The 27905-nt window shown below is 36.3% G+C and overlaps 1 protein-coding gene across 3 annotated transcripts in view; it reads left to right on the top strand.

The window, feature by feature from the left end:
* Positions 1–27905, top strand: part of Cntnap2 (contactin associated protein 2) — a 2025293-nt gene that overhangs the window by 1622521 nt on the left and 374867 nt on the right. For all 3 annotated transcript variants that reach the window (XM_010638580.2, XM_033764477.1, XM_019209676.2), the window contains one exon: positions 26120–26247. In XM_010638580.2, the coding sequence (XP_010636882.1) occupies positions 26120–26247 (128 nt within the window). The remainder of the gene's footprint in view (positions 1–26119; positions 26248–27905) is intronic.

The raw sequence follows: 27905 nt of genomic DNA, 5'->3' as shown, positions 1-27905 counted from the left end.
AAGAGTAACTATGCCTACATTTATTTCCGAATTTCTTCTACAGGTTAATTTATAAAGTTAGGACCAAAATCCTATTAGACTATTACATATACAAAATATTTCAAAAGTTTGTTAAAATATTATTATGCATATTCCAATTATTGTGAAATAAATTATATTACCATAATTAAATCTCAATTACCCACAAAAGTCAGACATGCATAGTTAACAAGTAAAAAGAGATGATGAATTTGTTATTTTTGACTGCTGACCTTTTAACTCCAAACTATGTCTCCTATTCCCTAAAACCTTGTGAACATGAATTTCCTGGGACCACAGCTAAATGCAGGGTTTTTTTTGGTTTTTTTTAGGCCCATTGGGTTTGAGTGGAACTTGGAGTTCTGCATTTCTAATAAGTTTCCAGATGATGATCTAGTGTGCCCAGTTAGAGGCCCTCACTGAAAATAATCCTATTTTAAAAGACTCCACTTTTTCAAAATGAACCTGTGATTCTGAAAATCCAAGTAGAGGTCAGGCTATTAAAAACTTACCATTACTGTCTTTGGCTATTAAGACTTGTATTTCCCTCATGCCACACTTGTTTAATAATAACGTAACAAATTGCAATTCTCAAACTCTAGCTGAATTTCTGAGCTTGGAAATTTCAACCACTCTCAGATTTTATTCAGATATTTCAGAGCCCCTGTCACTTGGCTCCTCTGTGAGAACAAACACGTGCTTTCCAGTTGGCCTGTAACATCTGTAAATCCCCTTCTGTCCTGATCCAGCCCCTCCTTGGATGCTTCTTAACTTCCCTAGGACTAATTCAGAACCTTAGGTCTTGCCTGGCAGCTGCCATCACTTCAAGTGAAGGAAGTCACCTATCAGTTTTTACTAGAGAGCAAGGAGACACCAATAAATTACATGGTGAAATACATGTGTTAGCATTATAACCAATGAATAAGACAAGCCAGGGTCACATAAGGGAGCTTTATGCCACCATTGACAAAATGTGAAAGAACAGTAAACAAAGAATCCCAGTGAATGGAAAGTTGGTTAACCAAGGATGTGGGACTTGCCCCAGTAGTGTTGTTATTAAATGTCAGTTATATCCCATTAAAACATATATCTAAATCTTGAATTGCCAGAAATTAGCCTGCTCAATATGAAAAGATTCCAAATGGAAAAGGAAAATGGACACTGTACAGTAGTGATAGTAACAGAAAGTTTCTCACTAGCAACAACTGGACAATTATTTCCTGTCCCAAGTAAGTTGTGACTGGGATGAGCCCAACATACAGAGGGGCAGTGGGAAGTGGACAGCAGTAGGATAGGTTTTCCCCATGCACACTCTATCTGCCAATGATGCTGCATTCAAGCGTCTTATGCTCTTTCTTAATTTTGAAGCCCTAAAAGTAAGCTTTTCTCTTCTTTACTAGAAATATGGTGATAAATAGCAGCTCACTTGCAGGTAATTTTGAAACAACAAAAAAATTTGACAAGCTTAACTAAAGACAAAAATTGTATACATGGAGTTAATTGCACATAGATTATCCATTGTATCCATAGAAATCCATTGTATCTTTTTTTGTTGTTGTTTTTGTTAAAGAGCTTTAGGGATTGGGTATCTTTTGATTCTATATACTTCTGCCTTTCTTTCAACCCTGAATAAACTACTCCTATCAGAGGTCTTCTGTCTAGTTCCCTGAAAAGTGTTTGTTTTCCATCTCACAATTTATACGCCCCGCACTGAACTTCTCTTCTGCCTACCTCAACATTATGTCTCTTTTTGCCCCTGAAAGTACTAAATGAAAAGATCCATTTCTCACACTCTCATCTGTTTTTTTTTCCATATGATTTTGTTTCCTTTTGATCTATTTTACTTCCTACACCAGGGATGTTTGAAGTCAGAGAAGTGTCTCTTATTTGCTGCTTTAAATGAGCTAGTCATTCAGTAGGTATCCCAGAGTAACAAAGAATATGACAGTCAAAAGATAGCGATAGAGAAGAGGTCTCCGCCTCACAGCTGATTTCCATTTTAAACATTACAATTCTTGAACTAATTCCATTGTCCACCTTCTCAAAAGAGTACTGTATCCAGAATGGGATTATTAGTAATGTGTTCTACAGGCGCTCAGTAAAAGACATTAAATAAAAGAGGGAACATTTTAATTGGGTAATAGTAAAACATTTACTTCCACATTCACTTGCTTTAGCCAGCTTGAACAAATTAGCTATTCCCAGTAGATTATTCTCAATGGTAATTGTGTAATAAAAGATTCTAGATATTGTGCATTATCATCACTGGCATTGTAATTTTTATTTCAGAAACTTAGTAATCGAATATTCATTATCTAATTATAATTAAAATGCCTGATTCTCTTAAGAAGGGTTATAACTCTTCAAAGGAATATGAACTTTATTAAAGGAATAAAATTTGGAGATTAAAATTATTTGAAGAGGATAAACTTTATTTTTAAGGAACTTTAGAATTGCAGGAAAAAGAGAAAAAATAAGGAAGGAAGAAAGGAAGGAGGAAAGAGAGAAAGGGAAAAGAAAGAAATAAAGGCAACAAAAAAGTCATAAAAAATAAAGTATATCTATAATGTGCTATAATGGGGGATATCATATTGATTTAATTTTTTAGTTATGGAAAAGATAAACAAGACAAAACATGGAAAACCAAGTAAACTACATACTCCTTAAAATTGAGGTTAAGATCTATTATCTTTTGATTCACACAAGACCAATGGAAGTTCCTTCAATTTTAGTATATGTGCTGCTGAAGAGAGCACTGGCAGTGCCTTCAAATCTTGGAAACAATAAATATTTGACGAACTCAAAAGGAAGCAAATTTTCACTGAAAGTTATAACGAAAAGATCATGAATACTTTTTAAAGTGGTTTGGAGATACAACATTTAAAGAAATTCATGTTTGGATCTAGTCAGAATGTGTATGCTTACTTAGAATGGTAATTTATATGCTCTCCAAATTATTTTTGAAGTTGATAAAGCTGTAGAGAGACATCCAAGCTCAGACGGAGGGTGAGAGACTTGGTAAATCGCCTTCTCCATCACCAATGCCTTGCTGCTATCGAGAGCACCTATCATCATTAGCTACAGAAAGCCTAAACCCAAGCAGAATTGGACTTCTTTACACCCACATTGAGTGTGCATCCTAATCACACTCATTATTCACAGAAATGATGATAAACTGTTGGCCACATTGCAGAGAAATTATGATAATGATTTTAACAATAGTCAACGTTAGATTGAGCCATGTAAAACTGCCATTTTTGTGTGTTTAGCATATTAGTGAACATTGACAACCCCATATGGTTTAATTTAATATTTTTTGAATATTTACAATGTGTCAGGCACAGTGCTAAGTAATTTACAAACAGCTAATTTATTTAAGCAAAAAACCTTTTTAAAACATTTTTCCTCAGTTGAGGAAATTGAAATTTAAGTTAAAGAATTCGCAAATATAGAAAGAAGACCAAAACTGAGCAGATTGGCACCTAGATGCCTCCTATGCTCTGTTCATAGTAAGGTTCATGCTCCTATGAGAATCTAGTGCTGCTGTTGATCCAGTAGAAGAAAGTGGAGCTTGGGCAGTGATACAGATGAAGCTTACTGCTCCCCACCTCCTACTATGTGGCCTGAGTTCCTCACATGCCACAGACCAGTACATGTGGGGAGGAACTTGGAGAACCCTGTTGCAAATGATGTTATCAAAATGTTGCCTTCTATCACTTAATTATGTTAATAAAAATGAGACAATGAAATATACTATGGTTAAATCACAAGTCAGTGTCTACTCTTAGAAAGGGGAAATTTTCTTATAAGGATAATTACCAGGGAATTATCAAAATCGAGACCTGTACCTACAAAATGACATAATCTCTATTCAAGAAGGCCATGCTGCAGAAAGGAAGGCAACGAATTACAAAATCCTATCTCAATTATATCAATAGAGTCATATTTTGTTGTTCACATGACTCAATCCAAAACAAGGATACATGCATAGTAATGAACTGTGGCAACAAAGAGATAAATATATTTGAAAACAGGAAGTGCACAATCACAAATGAATGACTCAGTCATTTGACAGATTAGTATACCCATGAAATCATCACCCAGGTCAAGCTGTCACCCAGGCCCCGCTCTGTAACATGATCAGCCCTCCCTCCCTCTGGCCCTGCTCCCATTCAAGCCCTCCAGAGATAACTGCTAAGAGCAGGAATTTAACACAAATGGATGTCCCACCCTTACTGGGAATTCCTAGTTCATGAGGAATAATTGCAATCTCCAATCCCCATCACAAATGATGCTTGGTGAGTTCCCTGCCTGCATTGGTAGACACATGCTGACTATTCTGATTTCTATTACCCTAGACTATTTGTGCCTGATTTAGACCACCACATAACTAGAATATTGAACACAGGCATTTTGTGCCTGACTTTTTCCTCAATATTATGTTTGAGAGTTCACCAGATTTTTGTGTGTACTCATGAAATATTTTATTTCATTATTCTGAATTATTGATTATATGATTATATTACAATTTATTCATCATTCCTCTCTTGATGGGTATCCAGGGTAAGAAGCTTCTTGGATTTTTCCCAAGGAAGGAAAATTAATTTAATTGGTTTTAATACAGAAGCCCAAGAATTGGACCATCCTTGCTGATTAATACATACTTTGTTGCTGAGTGGTGGGACCAAGCATATAACAGCAAACAATGCATTTAAATTAAGATATTAAGGACTTGCCAGTGTTATTTCCTTTCTGTGTTTTAATTACATTTATCACATTTTCTAAAGCTCCAAGAATGATTTTCCATTAAAGCTATATAAGAGAAGACTTAGAATGCCAAAATCTATGCTTCATAGATTGGCATAATGTAGAACACTATTTCTCCACATATTAATATGTGTGCTGGAAAAAATGTTCCTTTTCCAAGGTGCTGGGTTAAGCAAAACTAAATACATTTCATTCAATGCATGTGTTCTCATACACCTTACAATACAATTTGGTATTTGAGGTCTCCAAAAGTGAAATATAGAATAGATATAACATTTCCCATACTTGGGAAGCTAAATGTCTTTTTCCCCTGGGGAAATTTATTACCACTTTCCAAATTAATATTTTCTAAAACCCAAAATAATAAGTTCAGTTTTTTTTTCTTTTTATTGAGTTTATTGGTACATTTTCTGTATACAGTACAGTTACATTCATTATTGGGATCTTGCACCTTTACATGACAGGTCTTGGCCAAAATAATAAATTATATACAACTCTTCTGGACTAATTTATGTCCAAATTGTCAATTAAATCCCAAAACCCCAATCTGACTGTATTTGGAGATAGGGCTTTTTTTTTTTAGACAGGGTCTCACTATTGTATTCCGTAGTTTGGACTGGTCTTGAATTAATTTTGCAATCCAGGCTGGCTTCAAATTCATGATAATCCTCTTGCCTAACCCTCCCAAATGGTGGAATTACAGGCCTATGCCACCACGCCTGGCAGAAGATAAGGCTTTTGAGGAAAGAATTTAAGCTTAAATGAAGTCATACGTATGGTACTGTAAGATTGATACTGTAAGAATGATTGATGCCCTTATAAGAAAAGAGAGTGATAAAACAGTTAGCTAGTGTGAAAAAGGTTTTGGGTTCAATGCCCAGTGTTGAAAAAGAAAGAAGAGGAGGAACTGACATGAGAGACCTCCCTCTCCACACATACACACAGGACAGAGGACACAGTGAGAAGACAGCCATCTCCAAGCTGGGAAAAGAAGCCCTCACCAGAAACCAACCCTACTGGCATTTTGATCTTGAGCTCCTCCCCTTCAGAATTATGAGAAAAAAAATGTTGCTCAAACCACCCCATCTGTGGTGTCACAGAACAAACTAGTAAAATAATCTCTTGGGAAATGTAGAGTTGGTCTTCTAAATTTTTGTGAACCTCAAGGAAGCAAAATGACTAAATCTTCCACGTGTTCATTGCCATCTCTTTCCTATTCTGTTTGCATATTATTTATAAATAGCATACTGTGCTCCATGATTGCATTTGGCAAATTCCCTTTTTGGATCCTCCAGAGAAAAATGAATTCACCCAAATGCACATGCTTCATTCATACCACAAAACTCACTAAATTGAGTTCTGCATTGTTCAAGATTTGAACAGCCCTTCAAGTTCAGGCCCCTCATTCCTTTCTTTGATGGTATTTCTAGCTGTCAATTAGCGGTGATGGATTTTTATTGCCTCTCTTGTGAGGGGAGGATTTATATGTCTTTTAATTTATGTAAGTTGCACTACATTATAAATGGTTCACGCTTGAAATTGCAAAGTAAGCTTGCCAATAGAGATGACCTTGTTTATTAAAATCTAATTAGCTGAAGTTATAGAATGTCGCTGAGTGGGCTACAGAATTTCTGTTTATCTCCAAAACCAATAAAGTTCAAAGATCCTGCTGGTACTAGTTAGCCAGAAAGTTCAGAACCCTATTGTGAAATGATCTAGTCATTGTCTCAAAAAAATGCAGTCACATGGATCTTTTCACAAAATTTGTTGGCCATCATTTTTCAGAACAGCCATGTACTTGATTATTTATGATTTGAAGAAGGGGGCTCAGGTGGGCTTTAGTCCCCAAATCTGACAGAGAAGGGCATGGAAGCATTACATACTCCCCAGCCACCATCACTGTTCCTAATGATGTCCCACTCTAAGTCATCCACTGGAGAAGGTTAAACACCACCTATGCTCGTGAGACAAGAATACTCATGGCTTTTTACTTCCAAGTTTGGAAAATAGCATGAGCAAGTTGATTACAGACTTGTGGTAAAAACATCATTAAATGATCCTGTTCCTGATATAGATACAAAATCTCTTAATGCTAAAGTTCCACTAGTTGCTACCAAATTGCATCTTCTATTTCTCATTCAAACTTCAAAACAGGGATTTAAAGTTGTCTCTACTTTTCAATCCACATTTAAGTATGATAGATTGAACATTTTTTTCATTCTCTATACTAATAACTCTGTTGTGTACTCTTAATTTTATGGTACCAGACATTCTGCAACATTTGACATAATTTACCACTTTTTTTTTCTCCTGGAAGCTCTCTGATCCCCTGGTTTATATCATTCACAATTCCCTTGTCTCCCTACCAAATTTTAGATCATTTATTTTTGACTTCCTTGATTCACCCTTCTTCCAGCCTAAGACTCAGCAGTCTTAAGGCTTTTTTCTTGCCTGTCTCTGATTCATGATAGTCCCAGGTACTGGGGCATGTTTTGAATTTTTTTTATTTGAATCATCTTGTCCTAAGCGCTTATAAGTGCTTTTCACTATTGTAGTTAAGAGGATGTGGCTCTTTCAAATGTTTACATCCCTCAGAATCTTCAAGATATTGGTAACATAAAAACAAATATTGATTGTTTTAAGGACCTTACAGAGTTCAAAGTCCAATAAAAGAAGCCAGTTTCACCTTCAAACAAGTCTTTTGTGTCCATGAAGAGAATAAAGTGACCTGCTGAGATGAAGGAGGGATGACAAGGTATGTCAAGATGATGTGATGTTTGCAGAAAGAAGATTGGGGTGATCGATATGAGAATCGTTTATATGTTATATGGATTTTCTTACTCGGAGGGGGCTTTAGAAATGGCACCAGGAAGAAAAAGGAATGTCTCTTGGTTAAAAGAATGATACTTGTATCATTGAAAAATAGCACTTTTTAGGATGGTCAGATCCATAAAATAAAACTCCAAGACATATTACCCTCCTTCTGAGACCAAATGTGTCCAGACTAAGGCTCTTTTGAGTGGATTGATCTCTTCAAGCAAAAATTTAGGAGACAGTTTGATAGTTGTTTTTCATGACTAAAGTACAAGAATACTTTATACAGAAATTCAATTAGATAAAAATGTAATATTTAAAATATATCTAGATTTAGAATTCTTCATATCCAAGGAGGAAATTCATAATACGAATCTCTCCAGACTGGGAACTAGACTGAGGCGTCGAGTACCCCCACATTCTGAATCTGAGTGCTATTCCTTCTGGTGTAGCCCAGTTACCCTCCTGAAGTGACATAAGAGAAGCCATCCCTGGAGAAGTCTAATAGGAAAGGTTTATTTGCTATCAGCATGTGCTACCTACCCAACCACCATCACCATGGGGGTGAGAAGGAAGACTGAGAGAATGAATCAGCGAGATTGACTCGTGTTCTGGAGTCTGAGAGACTCAAGTTCAACTGAATGGCATCAGTCTAGAATAGGGTCAAGGTTAAGGTCCATGGAGATATTGGCAATGTCCTCCCCTCTCAGAGTTCTCAGGGGAAGATAGGTACATGATTGTGCCCTGGTGGGTAAAACATGGGAAATCACACCATCCCGAGCAGCCCTGGAGAATCCCACATGAGGGTGGCCCAGCCAAGAATGAGAATGGAGTCAACTGTGCAAAAGCAGGGAGGTGTCACAGGGACTGGTGGCATCCCAATTTTGGCCTTTGTGCCTTGATCAGAAATAAGACTTCAAAGACAATGAGAAGACCCAATTAGCCAGCATAAGAGATAGTTTTCCTCTTGGCTACTTTCAAGATGCTGAGTTGGCCATTAATTGCTAGAGATGAATGTCAAGTCTACACATTCAATACTCTCTCTTTGCTAAGCACGTAATCCATGAGTCTTGATTACTAAAATATAAAGAGCTCTTTCTTATGGAAAATATGAATGTAGATGGATAAAAAAATGTGAAATGTCCAAGCTAGTCTTTAATCCAGGGAGGCATTTTTCTTATATAACAAAAGTAATGAATTTTACGATCATTTTAAGAAATCAGTTGAAGTTACTTTAGTGGAACTTGAGAAATACAAGTATATATCATCTCAAACAGCAGAGTATTTGAGTTAGATTATGTTGTTTTGTTTTTTTATTTTTTAGCTTATAACCACTTGAATACTTAAAACAAGGCATTGTTTTGTTCCTAGTCTATTGCCCCAAAAAGTGAGGGTGATAATTAGCTAATTTTCTAAAACACATGCTAGATATTGTTCTACTACTATCTGGGGAAACTGTGTAGAATCATAAATTACTATTCTCACAAAGCTTAGACTACCAATTACCCCATTGCATGAAAAATAGAACTAATATTTGTGATGTTTTGTGCCACATATTTAAGTGTGCAAATTTGTTCAAATAAGTACTGCGTCTTTCTCTAGAATTAAACACCCACACAAAGCAAGGAGAGACAATGATAGATACAGAATCAAAGAATAGAATTATCATATCCATGTGAAAAAAAATAGCCCAAATAAATAACTTACTTTTTATATAAGATAGATTCTTAAAGACTTCTTTTTTCTTTTCTTTTCTTTTCTTTTCTTTTGTTTTTGTTTGTTTGCTTGTTTTTTGTTTTTCATTTTTAGTGGTACTAGGGATCAAACTCAGGACCTGCACTTATGAGGCAGGCACAGTACCACTGAGCTAAATCCCAGGCCCTCTAAAGACCCTTTTTTAAGATCTAAATTTTGTGCCCCTTTTTGGCACATTAATAATATATAAAACTCCCAATGAAATATTACTTTCTAAAGAAAAATAAATCCTCAAATACAGTAAAAGAATAATTATAGTGTTTCAAGAGCACTCAAAAAACTCCAATACAGCTGGGTGTGGTGGCGCATGCCTGTAATCCCAGCACTTGGGAAGCTGAGGCAGGAGGATTGCTGTGAGATGGAGACCAGCCTGGGCTACATAGTGAGTTTCAGGTCAGTCTCAACTACATAGTGAGACCCTGTCTCCAAAAAACAAAAAAACAAAACAAAAAAAATCTCCAATACATGACAGGTTTTCTCTTCTCTCTCACCATTGATAGAAAGCACATACTGATAGCTAGTGTAGAATTATGCCTTGTTAGGTCTATACTTCTTCATGTTTATCAATCATGAAACACATCAAGCCAGCCAGTTTTAAGTGGTTATCTGTGTTTGCCTCGAAACAACGTATCTTCCTTCAGGGCACTTGCATTCCAGAAAGGCAAATCCAAGAACATTTTGAAAAAAATCTCAGAATGGTTAGAAGGGCTCTCTAAGAGAGTATAAGCTGAGAAGATAATTGTCTAGCATTTATAAAAGGCCTAAACAATTTCCACTGAGGAGTAATTGGATCTGTAATTACTTTCATTTCATAGGGGACATAGACATGGATTTTACAGATCTAACTGTGATGGCTATTTTCTTAATTACTCTAATGGCTTTGTAGGGAACACAATCTTGGAACATTGAAGAAGGCTCAATAGTGATGACTAAGGACACCATTAAAAGTATTTAGAAAATCTACTTTGTTGTGTTTCAGACACTGTTGTTTATTTCACCTTCTGGTGATTTACCAATAGTCCCCTCCATCCCCGAGTGTTCTATAACTGTAGACGCTGACTGTGAATACAGAGACTGTTTCTGTAAGTGAGCATGGAGGAACTGGAAAGTTGCTTCATGGCAATGGCAAGGGCCTCCTTCTTAAGAACATACAGTTGTGTCCATCTGAGTCATTTCTGAGGATACCAAAAAATGGCCCTTTCTCTCCCCAATCCAACTTCCACCATGCATAGAAATCAGACTCCTAGAAATGGCCCTTTGTCTTGTCAAAGGAAAAACTACAAGATATGAAAATATCTAATTGGCTTTTATTATCAATCCTGGATGCAGGCAATATCCCACATTTCACAACATTCTGTAAAACAGAATAGATTTACCAAGAAGCTGAGTAGGGGAGGTTGGCTGTATAGGCAGAAGAAGGCTGAAGAAAGCAGAAAAAGAACAGAAAAAAGATTGGTTGTTTCCAAATCACTTTGTTTCTAGAGTTAAAATAAGTGATTTCTTTAGCATACTGGCTCAGATAAAATGGTCACTTCAGATTGGTTGCCTTGAATCTTTATCATTGTTTCTAAATTTTTGTTTGTTTTTTAATTGACCTGTGTCAAAATTCAGGTTTCATGACACTTAGCAAAAGTGACTCAATTTTGGTTCCATCCCATCTGCTAGGGTCTACAGCAGGCATCTATTCAACATTTAAATATTCAATATTCAAATATTTCAAAGTATTAGCCTCCTCTAAACTTTGTTTAACAATCTCATTGAGACATTGCTTCTACTAGAAGGAATGAAGAAAAATAGTTTGTGTATTAATTACTTTCCAGTTGTTGAGACAAAATACCAAACACTCACAACTTAAAAGAGGTTTATTTTTAAACATGGTTTTAGAAGGTTCATTCTGTGCATGGTAGGTAGGCTCCAAGGCAAAAATGGCATGGTAGAAGGGAAAGGCCAGAAAGATATAATGCCTTGGTTCATGAATGCTTCTGTTTGCAAACAATTCAATTCACAAACAAAAGCATTCAGCAAAATTTAGCTACTATTCATAAGCACTGCATCAGGTGACAAACACAACCACAGCCGTCTTCCCCACATAAACACAAATGCAGCCATCTTCCCCCAAACTGTAGAACAAATTAAGTTTGTACCACTCTATAGGTCCCAAAGCCCACCTCCAATCATACACCCCCCCCATCTGCATTCCAGTTGTGCATCTACGAATTTATCGATGAATCAATCCACTGATGAGTACAGCATTCCCATGACCCAATCTCCTCCTGAAAACAAGATACTTCTTGAAGACACTTTAAATCTAAATCATTATAGTCTCACAGTTTTCCTTGGAAGCAGTTTTGTATAGGGACCAGGACAGAGAAATAAGGGGAAAGGAGAAGATTCAGAAACACAGAGTTGGAGATAATAACACAAAAGAAAAGGTCTCACTTCAAAAAAATATTAAAGTATGGAATACTACTCAGCCATAAGGAATGAGAAATTAGAAAATGGATGTACATTGAGGCTATTCTCTTTTTTTTTTTTTTTTTTTTTTTTTTTTTAAAGGGGATTGAACTCAGGTCTTTGCACTTGCAAGGCAGGCCGAGGCTATACTCTTAAGTGAAATACATAGGACACACATATATAAATACTGAATAGTTTCTCTGGTGTGAAAAACTAAAAGGGTAAAGAAGGTTCAAATGGTATAATTGAGAAGGTGAAATAGGAAGAAAATGGCTAAAGGGGAATTGGGAAGGGGAAGGGAAAGGAAATAAGGGAAAAGAAAAAATGTTAAAAAAGGAAAAAATGGAAACAAATTCTATGTAAATAGGGGAGAGTGAAGCAGGTGAAGGAAGGGCAGGGGAATGGGGAAAAAACAAGAACCAAGATATATCATGTAAAGGTACAGATCCCAATGATAAATGTAACTATTGTTTGCTTTAAATAAGCTTAATGGAAAAATTTTTAAAGTAGAATTAGACTTGATTGGAGTTGTTATTATGATATTTGCTACACACTTTTAAACAGTTAGGTTGCAGTTGTTACTACACCATGAAGTAGCATCTTATTCCTTTCTCACTGTGTAATGGATGTGTTCCTGAATGATTACCTGGGAATCAAAATTTGTCACATTCAACTAAATATCTTTCTGTCCTTGGGTCACAGGACCACATCCAAAGAGGTTTCCCCTGAAATAAGAAACCGAAACTTACCCTACCTCAGAAGCAAGGAGCACGTTCACACACTTCTGTTGCAGAAAAGGAATTTTTCAGGAAGCATCAGTAAGAGGCATATAGGGATCTATTCGGCAGAAATTTAAAGCATACACTTAAGGAAATAGAGTGAAGAACCCCAAGATAAAGACGCGCCTGATGATCTGGAGCTGGATATATTTATGAATCTTGGGGATGTTCTTAAAATGGATGATCTAGGATATGTGTTCCTACCAAAATCTGTCAGGTCACTCATCTGGCTGCTGCATCCCGATGCAAACCATTTACCCGTGCTTCAAATTGAGATCGGCTGCCCACTTCTATAAAAGTTATTAGTAAAAATAAATAATAACTGACCAGGAAAATTGTGATAGGCTTTTTGCTTTCAAATTATGTGTCGATTAAAATACAATTTTAGCAAAAGAATGTCTATGGAGGTCAAGGGTGAGGAAGAGTAGACCAAATGGAAGAGTTTAGAGAGAAAGGTTCAGAGATCCTATCTTGGAAGCAAGGTCAGTTGATGTATTAATATTCTTATAAACCTTAGAAGCGGGATAAAGTTCTGATAAAATGAGCCAGTCAAGATTTTGTACTACCAGGTTCAAGGTCCCAAAGTAGAAGATTCCAAGGTCACCTCACAGTCCCATACCCAAGCATTTCTAGTGACATATCTACAAAGGAATTGTCCTCTCTTGTCAAATTCGTATTTGCAGCTATCTTTAGTTCTTTAAAATAAAGGACTCTTAAGTCCTGCAGAGACAGAGAGAGAGAAAGAGAGAGAAGGAGAGAGAGAGAGAGCGGGAGAGAGAGAGAGGAACCATTGGTTCAGTTGTGACCATCATTAGGCATCACTTACTACTTGTATTGCAAGACATTGCTTGTTTATCAAGTTAAAATGTATTAGAAATGTTTGTGCATCTTGCAGAATACTCACAGAACAAGTTACTCACAATCCACAGTTTTACTATACCATGTTTGGTTTATCCATTAACTAGTTACTGGACATTTAGATTGTTTTCATTTTGAAGCTATTATACATAAAGCTGCTATAAGAACATCTACCTAAAAATCTTTCTTAATTTTTTTTTATCTATTCCTGCTACCTTGCAATCTCTGTTCTATGTAAAAAAAATCTCTGTGTGGGTATTTTCTTTCATTTCCTGGGTAGATATCCACAGTGAATTTATGGAATCATATAGTAAATCCATGTTTGACTTTACAAGAAGCTACCAAACTTCTTCCAAAGGAGACTGTACCACTTTGTATCCTCGCCAGTGACCCCTCATGATGGTTTTTCCAAATCTTGACAGTACTTCTGACCTTCTGTCTTAATGATTATGGCTATTCTGATAAGTGTGAAATAGCACTTTAGTATGGTTTTAACTGCATTTTCCTAGTGCCTGATAATATTAAGAATCTTCTCATCTGTTTATTTCTCATTTCTATATTTCTTTATGAGACAACTTCCACAACTAAAAGTTCTTCTTGGATTCTTTGCATTAATTTTGAGCTCAGATGATGCTGTGGTGCCAATGCACAGAAGTGCGTGGATCATAAATTGTTAAGGATACCCAAGTACTCCTAAAACTCTACAAAACGGAAATGTTTCTTCTCTCTGCTAGAATCACAGGACATACTCCTAGTATAATAGCTGTCATAACATCTGATAGAAAAGCAGGCCCCCAATTATAGAAGCTACTGGTTTGGTTTCATTTCATTTTATTTTGAATTTTTGAGACAAGAAGTCTCATTATATAATCTTAGCTGGCCTCAAACTTGATCTTCCTACCTCAGCCTCCCCAGAGCTGAGATTGTGAGCATGCACCAAATTGTTTTTAATTTTTAATTGAGCTAAAGGCAATATTGGATGGCCTCAAGGCTTGTTTGCCTTCTCGGCAAGCAGAGGAAGAACAGCAGAGCAAGACAGAATCCTCAAACAATACTGAAGTGAAAAAACAATGCCAGTAACCTGGCAAAATCCATAAAATTCAGTAAAAATCTTGATAGATCAGGCAAGAATCTGAGTTCAGGGTCTATGTGAAATGGATGATAGAATTTTTCTAATGTATAAGCTCACAATCACATATAATTAGCTTATTATGATAATATGATAAATAGCAACTGAGTAATTCCTTAAATTAGATCGACCTTAATCTCTAAGGGTCAGAACTTTCAACAAAATCTTGTTTTGCTTGCTTAAAAAAAATAAGATCCTAAATCAGACATAATGCAGGTATTTTTTCTCAATGAGTTTATTGGTACTTTTTACAGTACAGTTACATTCATCATTGGGATCTTGTGCCTTTACATGACAGATCATGGTTCTCATTTTTCCCCATTTCCTTGCCCTCCCTTCACCCCCTCTACTCTCCCCTATTTACAAAGACTCTCCTTTTTTTTCCTTGTCTCCTATTTTTTATTTTCCTTTATTTCCTTTACCCTACCCTTCCCACTTCCCCTACATCTTCAGCCTTTTTTTTTCCTATTTCACATTATCAGTTAAACAATTTGAATCTTATTTACACTTTCAGCTTTTCACACCAGAGAAACTATATGGTATTTACACAAGTGTCCTATTTATTTCACGTAAGAGTACAGCCTCAATGTGCATCTATTTAGTTATAAACAACTCTAGTTTCTCATTTTTTTATGATGGAGTAGTACTCCATTTTATAGAAAAACCACATTTCTTTATCCAGTCTCCAACTGATGGTCAGTTGAGCTATTTCCAAGTTTTAGCTATTAGAAAGTGTGCTGCTATAAACATGGGTGTGCATATATCACTGTGCTATGATCCTTTTAATTCTTTTGTAAAGATACCCAGCAGAGGAATAGCTGGGTCAAATGGGCCCTCTAATCCTAGTTGTTTGAGGTATCTCCATATTGATTTCCACAGTGGTTGCACCAGTCTGCACTCCCAAAAACAATGAAGAAGGGTTCCTTTCTCCCCACAGCCCTGCCAATAGTTATTATGGGTTGATTTCTTGATAGCAGTCATTCTTTCTGGGGTGAGGTTAGAATCTCAAGTGTTTTTTTCATCTGCATCTCTCGAACGACCAGAGATGTTAAACATTTTTTTCGTATATTTATTTGCAGAAGCTTTTTAATAAGATGAGATCCCAGTTGGTGATTCTTTGTGCTGGTTCCTGTGCTACTGAGGATTTGTTCATAAAGTCTTTTCCTATGCCAGTGTCTTCAAAACTTCTACCTAACTTATCTTCCATCAAGTTTTGTATTTCTGTTTTAATATTTAGATCTTTAATCCACTTGGATTTTACTTTACTGCATGGTGAAAGATAAGGGTCTAGTTTTAATCTTTGGCAGGTTGAAATCCAGTTTTTCCAACACTATTTATTAAAGAAGCTATCTTTCCTCCAGTGAGAATAGTGGGATCCTTTGTCCAAAATGAGGTAGCTGAGTATGTCTGAAGTGCTTCTGCATCTTCTAATCTATTCCACTGATCGTCAGGTCTATTTCTTTGCCAGTACCATGCTGTTTTTATCACAGTGGTTTTGTAATATAGTTTCAAATTGGAGATTGTGATAACCCCCTGTCATGTCTCTGTTACATAGAATTGCTTTTGCTATTCTCAGACTCTTCTGATTCCAAATGAATTTTTGGATTATTTTCTCTAAAATATTGAAATATATATTGAAATATACTGTTGGGATTTCAATAGGGATTGCATTGAATCTGTATAGCAGTTTTGGAAGTGTGGTCATTTTCACTATGTTGATTCTTTCTACCCAGGACAATTCCATCTTCCTAATTAGATCTTCCTCAGTCTCTTTTTTTAGAGGGCTATTATAGTTTTCACTGCAGAGGTCTTTTGCTTCCTTCATTCAGTTGACTCCTAGAAACTTCATTTTTTTGGGGGGGTGTTATTATGAAAGGAATTGTTCCCCTAATTTCTCTCTCACTGAGTCTATATGGGTAAAAGAAGGCTATTCATTTTTGAGTGTTGACCTTGTATCCAGCTACTCTGTTAAGTGTCAATTAAGTCTAGAAGTTTTTGGTAGAGTTTTTTGGATCTTCTATGTAGAGTATCATATCATCAGCAAATAAGGGCAGTTTAACTTCTTCCTTTCTTATCTTTATTGCTTTAGTTTCTTTCTCATGTTTAATTGCTGTGGCTAATGTTTCCAAAATGATATTGAACAGCAGTGGTGAAAGTGAATATCTTTGTCTTCTTCCTGATTTTAACATGAAGGTTTTCAGTTTTTGGCCATTTAATATGATGTTGGCTGTTGGTCTTTCATAGATAGCCTTTATCAAGCTGAGATAAAGACCATCTATTCCAATTTCCTGAAGGGTTTTTATTATGAATGGGTGTTGAATTTTGTCAAATGCTTTTTCTGCATCTATTGAGATGATCATATGGTTTTTGTCCTTGACTCTGTTAATATAGTGCATTGCATTTATTGATTTATGTAGGTTGAACCATCTTTTCATCCCTGGGATAAATCCACATTGGTCAGGGTGTGTAATATTCTTGATGATCTTCTGTATTCTGTTTGCCAGTATATTATTGAGGATTTTTGCATCTATGTTCATTAAGGAATTTAGCCTGTATTCTTTTTGGTTGGGTCTTTCCCTGGTTTTGGAATCAAAGTAACACTTGCTTCCAGGAATGAATTGGGAAGTATTGCTTTCCCTTCAATTTCATTGAAAAGTTTAAAGAGCAATGGCAGTAGTTCTTCTCAAAATGTCTTGTAGAATTTAGCAGTGAAGCCTGAATCAGGGCCTGGGCTTTTCTTTTTTGGTAATTTTTAATTACATTTTCAATTTTACTGATTGTAACTGGAGTGTTTAGAAATTGTTTATCTTCATTCAACTTTGGTAATTCATAAATATAAATCTGTCTGTTTCTTCTGTGTTCTCCATTTTATTATAATACAGATTCTCAAAGTAGGTATTCATGATCCTCTGGATTTCTGCTGGATCTGTTCTGATTTCACATTTTTCAGTACTAATTGCATAGATCTGAGCCTTTTCTTTCCATTCTTTTTTTTTTTTACAAGGTTGCCTAAGGGTTTATCAATTTCATTTATTCTTTCAAAAAATCAACTCTTAGATGCATTGATTAATTTTTTATATCATTCTCTTACCTACATTGCATTGATTTCTTGTCTGATTTTTGTAATTTCATCCACTGTTTGAGCTTTGGGTTTTTCTTGCTCTTCTTTTTCTAGAAGCTTAAAATTCATCATTAGGTCATTTATTTGACCTTGCGCTATTTTCCTAGTGTGGGCATTCACTGCTATGAATTTTCCACGTAGAACTGCTTTCATTGTATCCCACAGATTCCCATATGTTGTACTGGCATCATCATTTATTTATAAAAACTGACTAATTTCTTCTTTAATTTCATCTGTGACCCATTGATTGTTCAGGAGAGTGTTGTTCAATTTCCATATGTTTGTGGAGTTCTTGCAGTTTCTTATGCTATTGATCTCCAGCTTAATTTCACTATGGTCTGATAATATACATGGGATAACTTCAATTCCTTTGAATTTATATAAACCTGTTCTATGACCTAGTGTGTGGTCTGTTTTGGAGAATGACCCATGTGCAGCTGAAAAGAATGTATATTCTAATTTTGTTGGGGGTGGAACACTGTAGACATCTATCAAGTCCGTTTATTCAAAAGCTTGATTCAGATCTAGTATTTCATTGTTTTGTTTTGTTTTTTGTTTTTGTTTTTGTTTTTGTCTAGATGATCTGTCTATTTGTGACAGTGGGGTATTTAGGTCCCCCCTACAATTGCACTAGGGCTTATTTGGTTTTTTATGTCCCTTAATATTAGTTTTAGCTGGGCATGGTGTCGAATGCTTGTAATCCCAGCACTCGGGAGGCTGAGGCAAGAGGTTTGCTGTGAGTTTGAGACTAGCCTGGGGTACATAGTGAGTTCCAGGTCAGTCTCAACTACATAGTGAGACCCTGTCTCAAAAGAAAAAAATTTGTTTTGTATAGTTGGGGGTAATAATATTTGGTTCATATATATTTATGATTGTCATGTCTTCCTCTTGGATTTTTCCCTTTACAAGTATGTAGTGACCTTCTTTGACTCTCAATTAGTTTGGGTTTGAAATTTACTTTGTCTGCAAATAAGACAGCTACCCCTGTTTTTTTCTTGGTTCCTGTCCCATGGAGAACTGTTTTCCATGCTTTAGCTTACAGCCTATGAGTTTCCTTTTGAACTACGTGTGTTTCTTGTATACAACATATTGTTGGATTTTGCTTCTTAATCCATTCTGCCAATCTATTTCTTTTCATTGATGAATTGAGGCCATTAACATTGATGGTTATAACTGATATGTATTGACTTATTGACTTATTGTATTATTATCCTGTTGTTAGCTCTTTTTAATTTTTCCTCTTCTCCCTTTAGTTTCTTGCCTTGCCTAATTGATTTGCTCTGTTGGGCCTCATGGTGTTGTGACCTTCATTGTCTTTTTCTAGGATATTATTTTGAATTGTTTGTAATGCTGGCTTGGCATTCACAAAATTTCTCAGGTGTTCTTTGTCATGGAAGTATCTTATTTCCCCATCCATTTTAAAAGAGAGCTTTTGGATACATCAGTCTAGGTTGGAAGTTGTTTTCTTTTAGGGCTTGAAATACTTCACTCCAGGCTCTTCTTGATCTGAGGGTTTGTGTTGAAAAGTCTGCTGTGATTCTTATGGGCTTTCCCTTGCATGTGATTTGTTTCTTTCCTCTAACTGCTTGCAGTGTTGTGTTCTTCTGTCGACTATTATATGTCTAGGTGTATTTTTTTTTTTTTTTGATCATCGCTATTTGGAGTCCTATATGCCTCACTTATCTGTATGTCAAATTCTTCCCCTCTGTTTGGGAAGTTTTCTGTCATTATGTGAACAGTTTTTTTATGTCATTTGTACTTTCTCCTGCTACTTCATAGATTCCTATCAGTCTTATATTGTTCTTCTTTGTATCATATAGGAGGTGTTAAATTGATTTCTCATAATCCCTTACTGCTTTTAAGAGATCTCTCTTTTCATGGTGACTGATCGCAATCCTATCCTCTATATCTGAAATTCTATCCTCACATTCATTCATTTTGCTGCAAATGCTCTTTATAGAGTTTTTAATCTGGATATCTGTTTGAATCTGTTTCATGAATTTCATTTCTTTCCTATGTTGGACATTCATGATTTCCATTTCTTTCCTATGCTGGGCATTCATGACTTCTATCATGGTCCTGAACACGTCTATATTTTTGTTTGTTTGCTTCTGTTCTATAGTCTCTAATCATGTCTTTCTTTGTACTTGCCATCTCTGTAGTTATCTGGGAAATTATTTCTGTTTTGAATTTTTCTAGAGCCTGCTTGATCTGTTTTGTTACTTCCTGTGCTATGAGTTCAGGTTATCCTGGTGGTTGATTGTTAGACTTTTCCACTTTTTTTTCCCTAGAATTTGCCATTGGTGAGCTTGAAGTCTGTATTTGTGCCTTGCTTAATTGTTTTCTCATTTCTATTTTTGTTGTTGGTACTGTCCTTGGTTTAAATCCTGGTATTTCAATCTTCCTGATATAGCTGCTCTTTAGGTTTTGAGTCTCTAATAACTCAGAAACACTCTCATTTTCATAGTATCAGGAAGAACAACTGATGAAATCAATCACAACCCTTTAGCCCAATTGATACAATCAGCAACACAATAGCATCAAGCACAGCTTAGAAAATGACAATTTGTGGTATTTATGAACCTATCACCTTTAACCATGTGAATTTAATCAAAATCAAGGACCAGCCCAAAATATGTTTACAGTGAATCAACTCTTCATTATAGCAACTTTACCCTTCAGGATGGGGACTTAGAAAGAGTTTGGAGGAGAGTAATAGATATGTAGAAGGATAGGAGAAGGTTTCAAGTGAAGCTGGAGGACAGAGGATGATAATGCAGACTCTAGGAAACTGTTGAAGACAAGAGGGAAAGACAGAGTGCAAGAACAAAGACAAGAATGGAACAACTTAACAGTAATAGGGAAGCTATAAATTGTACTCACTTTAATTTGAAACTAATGACAATTGAGAGAAGGAAAAAGAGAGAAAAAAGAAAAAGAAAGAAGAAATCTGAATTAGGGCAGGAAGAGGAATGAAAAGGGAGATGAAGAACAATGTGAGGGAGCAAGAGATTGAGTGAGAAAAAGAAAAAAGAAAAATATGAAGAATTTGAAGAGTGGGAAAAATAAAATTTTTAAATTTTAAATTTTAAATAAGACAAAAAGAAAGAACAAAATTGAAGGGTCTCCTTCAGGGTATATCTCTGCTGTCACAATAGACAATGTGGGAAGCAATGTGCAGAACTAAGTCAGTTAGACTCAGCTAGCCAAGGGCAGACCCCTGAGATTCAGGATGAATTCTGGTTGCAAGGCCCAAGTTAAGCTCCCTGACCTGCTGCAGGGTTAAACTCTTCAAGGTTCTATGGCAGGTGCCAGCTGCCCTTCCCCTGAAGATAGTCCAGGTTCTGATGGAAGGTGGTAATCCCTCCAACTTACCAAGTACAGAGGTCTGGTGTGCCTTTATTGCAGTTGTTCACTTCCATTCTATCTTTGGGAGCTCAATACAATAGCCTGTATGACCACCTGTGCCTCTGCAGTATGGATCCAGGTACCAGCACAACCAGGAGGCCCAAGAGCACAAGGGCAGAGAAGGATGCTATAGGGGCACCTGTGCAGCTGGGCAGTCCTTAGTGATCTGCTCCAATGAAGGCCTGTAGTGCTCAGGGTAGGGAAGCAACCTAGCTGCCCATAATGCAGGTATTTTGGAGGGCCCTTCTCCAGATCTCATATCATTTTAACAATGATTTGTGCTATAGAATCGCATGAGAAACTTGCACTAGCAAGCCCCTTCTTTCCCATAACCAATATAACATCCATGCTCTGTGAATTTCACACATAGCTGTTTGTGACTCAATTTCCTCAAGCCCTATTTAGATCTTTGACAAAAAATGATTGAGAAGGTAATTCTCTCTTGTCATCTCATCTGATATGTTTTCTGAATTTTTTTTTTACTGATGCACCCTATCAACATTTCGTGTAGTACCATTTGAAGCAATGGTTGATTTGGGTGTGAGGTAGATGCTCTAGAACACTCTTTTCTGCTCACCAAGATACAGTGGGGTATGTGAAAACAGCACTGCAGATGTCTTTGAACTTAGGACTTCATGTAATGTCAACATTTCAGTCTAGCTAAATAAATTATCAGAAGTACTTTTCACCTAATCCATAAGTGGAGATGAAAATAAAAAGGCTTTTGACTGGCACAGTGGTTTTGTGGCTTTATTCTGTTTTGGATTTGGGGGATTTTTCTGTTTGTTCCCCTGCTTCAGTGGAAAGTCCTAGAATGAGAGCCAGATAGTCTACGTTGAGACTGAATTCTACCACTTAGGAGCTGGTGACATGATCAAACTAAATTCTCTAATTCTCATTCTTGTCATCAGTAAAAAGGGGGATATATTAATCACTAAGTATACTGAGATGAATCATGATATTAATTTTTCCATTTTATTTACTGTATTGATAAAACGAGGCTTGAAAATTTCTATCATCCCTGATGTTATTCAGTTTTACTTACAAAATAATTGAAAAATAGTTCATTTTAGTATTCAAAAGTAAACTCAAACCTACTAAAATTCTATATTGATAAGATTATTACAAAAATGTTTAAATTGTATTTCCAAAAGATGAAACTTGATAGATGTGTGATTTCCTATGAGGTTAAACAAATACTGATTTTGGTGATAAAACCACAAACCAATTAGAAGCATTGCAAACATTTGTTTTTAGAATATTCTCACCCTAGTCCAGGTTTAATTATAAAGTAGTTACTGTCTCATTCATCATAAATAGACCAACAGAATGGTACTGGCAAGGCTCTTGAGTAACCTGAGTTCGTATACACTCTGGTGGAAATGGAAATGGGTACAGACTCTTGCAAAAACCACTTGAAAGCATCCAGCAATGCTAAACATGCTTCATGATCCAGCATTTGTAATTTGGGGTAATGAATATTAATAAGTAACATATCTATAAGGCTGCTCAAAATAGCTATTTGCACAATAGCCAAGCACTGGAGACAAATGAAAGCAGAAGAATGTTCATTATAATTTATGTACAATTAATATTGCACAATCTCTCATTCAAAATATGTTTGACCATTTGAATACTTTTGAATATTTTTAGGGGGTGTGCTGACTACTAGGGGGAAGTAGGAATGCTTATGGGGTGCTGAAGTTGTTGGAGACCATTATCTAACCCATGGTTGCACAGATACACACACACACACACACACACACACACATACATACATATAAACCATACATGGTTTATATATGAGCTGTGGTAGAAATATATGGTGAATATTTTCATCTTTTTAAATTTATTACAATAAAAGACACATTGCTATTAATTCCCCTCAAAACACTCCTCCTTACTATAACACACTTATGCTATCATTCTCCACTTTCTAGGCTTCCTTTGTGTCTTTACAAGCTGTGATCAAAAATTCAGTGAATGCTGCTGCTGAGTGCCTCCCAACAGAGAGACAGTCCCATAAAAATTTTACAGTGTATTGTCATCCTCCTTATTCACTGGATCTGGCACTGTGTGACTTCTGACTCTTCCCTAAAGTAAAAATAACCATGAAAGAAAAACATTTTGAATCAGTTCAGGACATCAAGGCAGCCACACAGTGCAACAAAAGACACTCAGGGAAGAGTACTTCCAGAACTGCAGCAGAAAGTAGCAAGAACAACAAGATATATGTAAATCATTAAGGTGGTAAGGGGAATATTTTGAAAGAGGTTAATGTCAATGTCTATTTTACTATTTTTTTAATTTAAATATTCACCATGTTTGTCATAGATGCTTGATATATATGTTTTAAAAATCATTTTAAAAAAATCATTGAATTGTGCTTTTCAGGTTGTCACGAATAGTACTCATTTCACCAAAGAATGTTTTGGAGCCTCTACCACTCAGAGGTCTTGTTTTTATAAAATTGCCCACATTGTCTTACTGATGCTGGAGCAGTTAAATAATGAGTTGTAGCTCACTCTTCCTATAGGACAGCGGCCTATTGTACCAAACCTGACGCGTGGCTCAGGCTATATGGCACAAAGTCAATCAAAAAATCAATTATTAATTAAATTTAACATATTTCACACTGATCCAAATAAAACTTAAGTAGAAATGGTCCGTTCCATCTCTTCTCATTGAGTAATCCTGTTCCCGCCTTTTGCCCCTTTTTCCACCTCTGTCAACTTCGGGGACTGGTGTTAAGACAACAATTGCTGGCTGTGATCGTCACTGGGATACTTGCTGCATACATTTCTAGAGGGAAAATGAATAGAGAGGATTTAGAGCAGATGTTGGCAAAATTTTTCTATTAAGGGCCAAATAAACAGTTTAGACTTCAAGGGTCATATAATCTCTGTCATAACTACTCGACATTGCATCGTAGCACACAGCCTTAGACAATACATTTAAAAAGTGGTTGTATTTCAATAAAACTCTATTATGGACACTGAAGATGGATTCCATGTCATTTCCACATCATAAAATGTTATGTTTCCTTTTTATTGAACCACTTAAAAACATAAAAATAAAATCCAGGCATGGTGGTGCATGCCTGCAAATCCCAGCACTCTGAGAGGCTAAGTCAGGAAGATGGCAAGTTCAAGACTAGTCTGGGCAATGTAGCAACTTATTAAAACCCTGTCTCAAAATAAATAATAACTTTAAGAGGGAGTAGCTCAGTGCAAAGGCACTGGATTCCATCCTCACTATAATTAATCAATCAAATATAAAAATCATTCTTAGCCTCTGCACCATACAAAATTTGGTTCTCTAGACTCAGTTTGCAGAGCTCTAACTTAAAACACGTGATTCTAAGCACAATCAATCTCTATGGGAGCTCAGCTTATGTTCCAAAGGAATACAACATATCATTTCAAGTAAATTGTCAGATTTACTGTATGCAGTACGCAGTTAGAGGACGTCCTCATTCACTGTTTCTTTAAAAAAAAAAAGTAAATATCAAGTTTCATACCAAAGGCTTGTTCCTTCTTTGACATCCTTTTAATTCATAGACCTTCTATAGCAAAGATAAATTTGCAAAAAAAAAAATTCCACTGAGATATCTGAGGCATTATTGTCAATATCTACAGTGTCAATAAGAATCATAATATTTTCATAATTTTAGTTGTAATATGATAAACATTTCTTAGAAAGACTTTACTTTGGAAACTTGAAAACAATGAAATAACTAAAATAGTATAAAATACATTTGTTTGAAGTTCACTACCAAGTGCTGTGCCCCCTTCCATGGTCCTAATCCATGAGGGAGCATATGTTCAAAAACATGCCAGAAGGCAGAAGGACAAGTAACTGCTCTTAACCATAGCATCTTCAAGGCAGACTTTCAGGTAGATCCCTCTAACTCCCTGCTCTATGTGTCAAGGAATGGGAATGGCAGGTCTTTAACCTGATTACTGAGCTATCTCTGTCATTCTCACATTATCCAAAATCAGTTTTCTAAATTTTTACTTAAATTCAGACTGAACAGACTAAAAAGGAAAAAATCATCTACAAGAATAAATTTGCGAAATGACTTCACACTGACTTGTTATTCTCAGCCATCCAAACCCCCGCAAAAGAGGGGGGATCCTTAAGCCACAGTGGAAGGAAAACAGAATGGGGAGCAGTAATTTCCAATGGAGGTGAAATCTGTGCTACAGAAGACCAGAACTATGGTACTGCCTATAACTCACCATCTACCATTTCCCAGGAACATCTCCTGGGCTTCTGTGAATCTTCCTAGAAGCAGTAGTTTGCAACTAGCATTGTCTTCTTCCTTCATTTAGGGTAAAGACAGGGTAAAGTTGGGATACCAGAAACAAGATAAGTACAGGGTAAACAAAGTGAACTAGGAGGAAAACCAGAGTAGGCTGGAAACTCAGCTCCATAGATCATTATAGACAGATATAGATACTGAGCACCTGCTTTGTGTTGGAAACCTCAATAAACTCTCCAGTTGTTTAAGTGAACAAGGAGACCAAGAAACAAATTACACACAAAATAGCAAATTAGCTGATACACAGCAATAAAGAGAGCTCCTGGAGTAACTGCTTCAAAACAATTAAGGAGACAAAGATTTTTTAACAGAGTTTTGTTTCATATATGATTCATGAGACTTTGTTGAATTTCAGATTCATTGACAACTGTAAGCTTTGTATGTGTCTTCTGTGTTTGGCATGTGCTCTGGTCTCTTCTCAACCTAAAACAGTTTGTAGCACATCAGTTGTGAACCTCTGGAAATTGAGGTGTCAGTTCTGTTTCCCAGAAGAGGAAGATGCCAGAGTTATTTCTGAGTCACATGCTGTGATCACCTGAAGAGGAAAGTGACCAGCTCTCTCTGTGGTTTTACATGAGTTGTGGAATGATTATTGAAGTGATGTCAAATACTAGACAGCATAAGCAATAGTCAGAAAAGGCATGTTTCTAACTCAGCCTCCCCATTGTTTTCTGTCTTTCTTTGTGATTTAGGAGGAAGGATGCTGGCTTCTTATCCTACAAAGACCACCTGCCAGTGAGCCAGGTGGTAATTGGAGATACTGACCGGCAAGGCTCAGAAGCCAAACTGAGTGTGGGGCCCCTGCGCTGCCAAGGAGACAGTAAGTTTGCCCATTCACTGTGCTTTACAGTTTATCACATTTAAATAGCATTTCTGTGATTCTCAGAGGTTGCCAGAAAACAGCCTTGCTCTTCTGTAACCCCTACAGAAACATGAGGTAACTAACACAAGCAAGTAGAGTCTAATGAACTCTAAATAGACCTTTGTTCATAAGAGTGGGTGACAGGCATAAACTCTCCAGTACAGGAACCTAAGACAAACATAAAATGTGGATATCCATCTTCCTTGTGAATTCATATATAACAAGTTTGAATACCTAAATTTATGGTAATATAAATAGTGATGCTAATAACATAAAAGTAGCACTCAACAGCTGGTATTCCACTGAGGGCTGCTGTTAATGCCATTAGCATGACTATTTATATCACCATGGTGATATAAATAGTCACATTATGGCTTAATGTATCATTGTAAACTTGGATTATGGCCATATAAAGTTTGACATTATTGCTATCAAACTTCATCATCATCAGAGCTTGATGGTCCTTTGAAAGCCAAAGATTGTTTCTGTGCCTACATCTTGCTTTCAGGATCAGGCACCACAGAAAAGTATTTGGGGCTTCGAGCTCGGACAGTGGGGGATTAGGGAGTTAGAGTGCGGTCCCACCTAATTAAGGGCACCATTATTATGATTTTATGTTGTTTGATACCCTTCTGTGTGTTTTATGTGCAGTGGGAACGAAACAGTGACAGGTTGCTATAGGGATTCTGAAAAGAGCATCCTGGGAATCATTTTCTCTCTCTTCTGTGCACATGTGATTTGAGTAACTGTCTGGGGAGTTCTATGCTTTTGCAACTGTGAACTCAGCATTGGGAGACCTATATTCTCCTCCTTGAATAACTGGCTTGCTCAGAGACCTCAGGCAAGCTTCCCTATTTTCTCAGCTGTAGTAATGAGAGTACCTCCTGCATCCCAATACCTCCTGGGGAGGCCATAAAGATTTTAGTGCCTGGGTTTGGATTCCTTCTAGCAAAGCATTGTGTGAGATGGAATATTTTTACTATTTCCATAAATCAACAGAGAATTAGATGTTCTCAATAATAAATAATCACATCCCCTCACAGAGGTGTCCTAAGAAATGTAATGGTGCATGCTCAACAGTTTACTACTTAGTAAACTGGCTGTCAGAAATTAATAGGATAATGCTAAGGTATGTCAGCAATGGGATAATGTTGAGACAAAAGAGGACTTCTACTGAGTTTTCTCTTCTTACCTTGAGAAAATGAAAACGTGGCCCACAAAATTGAAACTGGTCAAGAAATCTTTATTATACATTTCTTGAATAAGAACAATTCATTTGTCTGGTTGGGCTTAATAAAAGTGTGCTGTAAGAAATTTAATATCAATTGTTTAGGAAAAAGACGTCATAAAAAAATATTTGTTTTTAAATAAATGCTGAGATGGACTACAGTGTTCTCTAAAATTAGGTTCTCATGTGTTGTAGAATGAAAATCAATTGTTATGTCTTAATTACTTATTAATATAGAAAGATAAAATATTTCTGGCTTGACAATTCTAATTCTGCAGTTAGCTTCAAATTAAACAAAGACTTCTCGTTGAATAATTAAGTAAATATACTTGCAATAAATTCTTCTTCTTCTTCTTCTTCTTCTTCTTCTTCTTCTTCCTCCTCCTCC

Source organism: Fukomys damarensis, unplaced genomic scaffold (genome assembly GCF_012274545.1).
Source record: "Fukomys damarensis isolate Sample0158 unplaced genomic scaffold, DMR_v1.0_HiC HiC_scaffold_16, whole genome shotgun sequence".
In the NCBI taxonomy this organism is placed as follows: domain Eukaryota; kingdom Metazoa; phylum Chordata; class Mammalia; order Rodentia; family Bathyergidae; genus Fukomys; species Fukomys damarensis.
The sequence above is the reverse complement of the archived record's forward strand: the minus strand, read 5'-3'. Positions and strand labels throughout refer to the sequence as shown.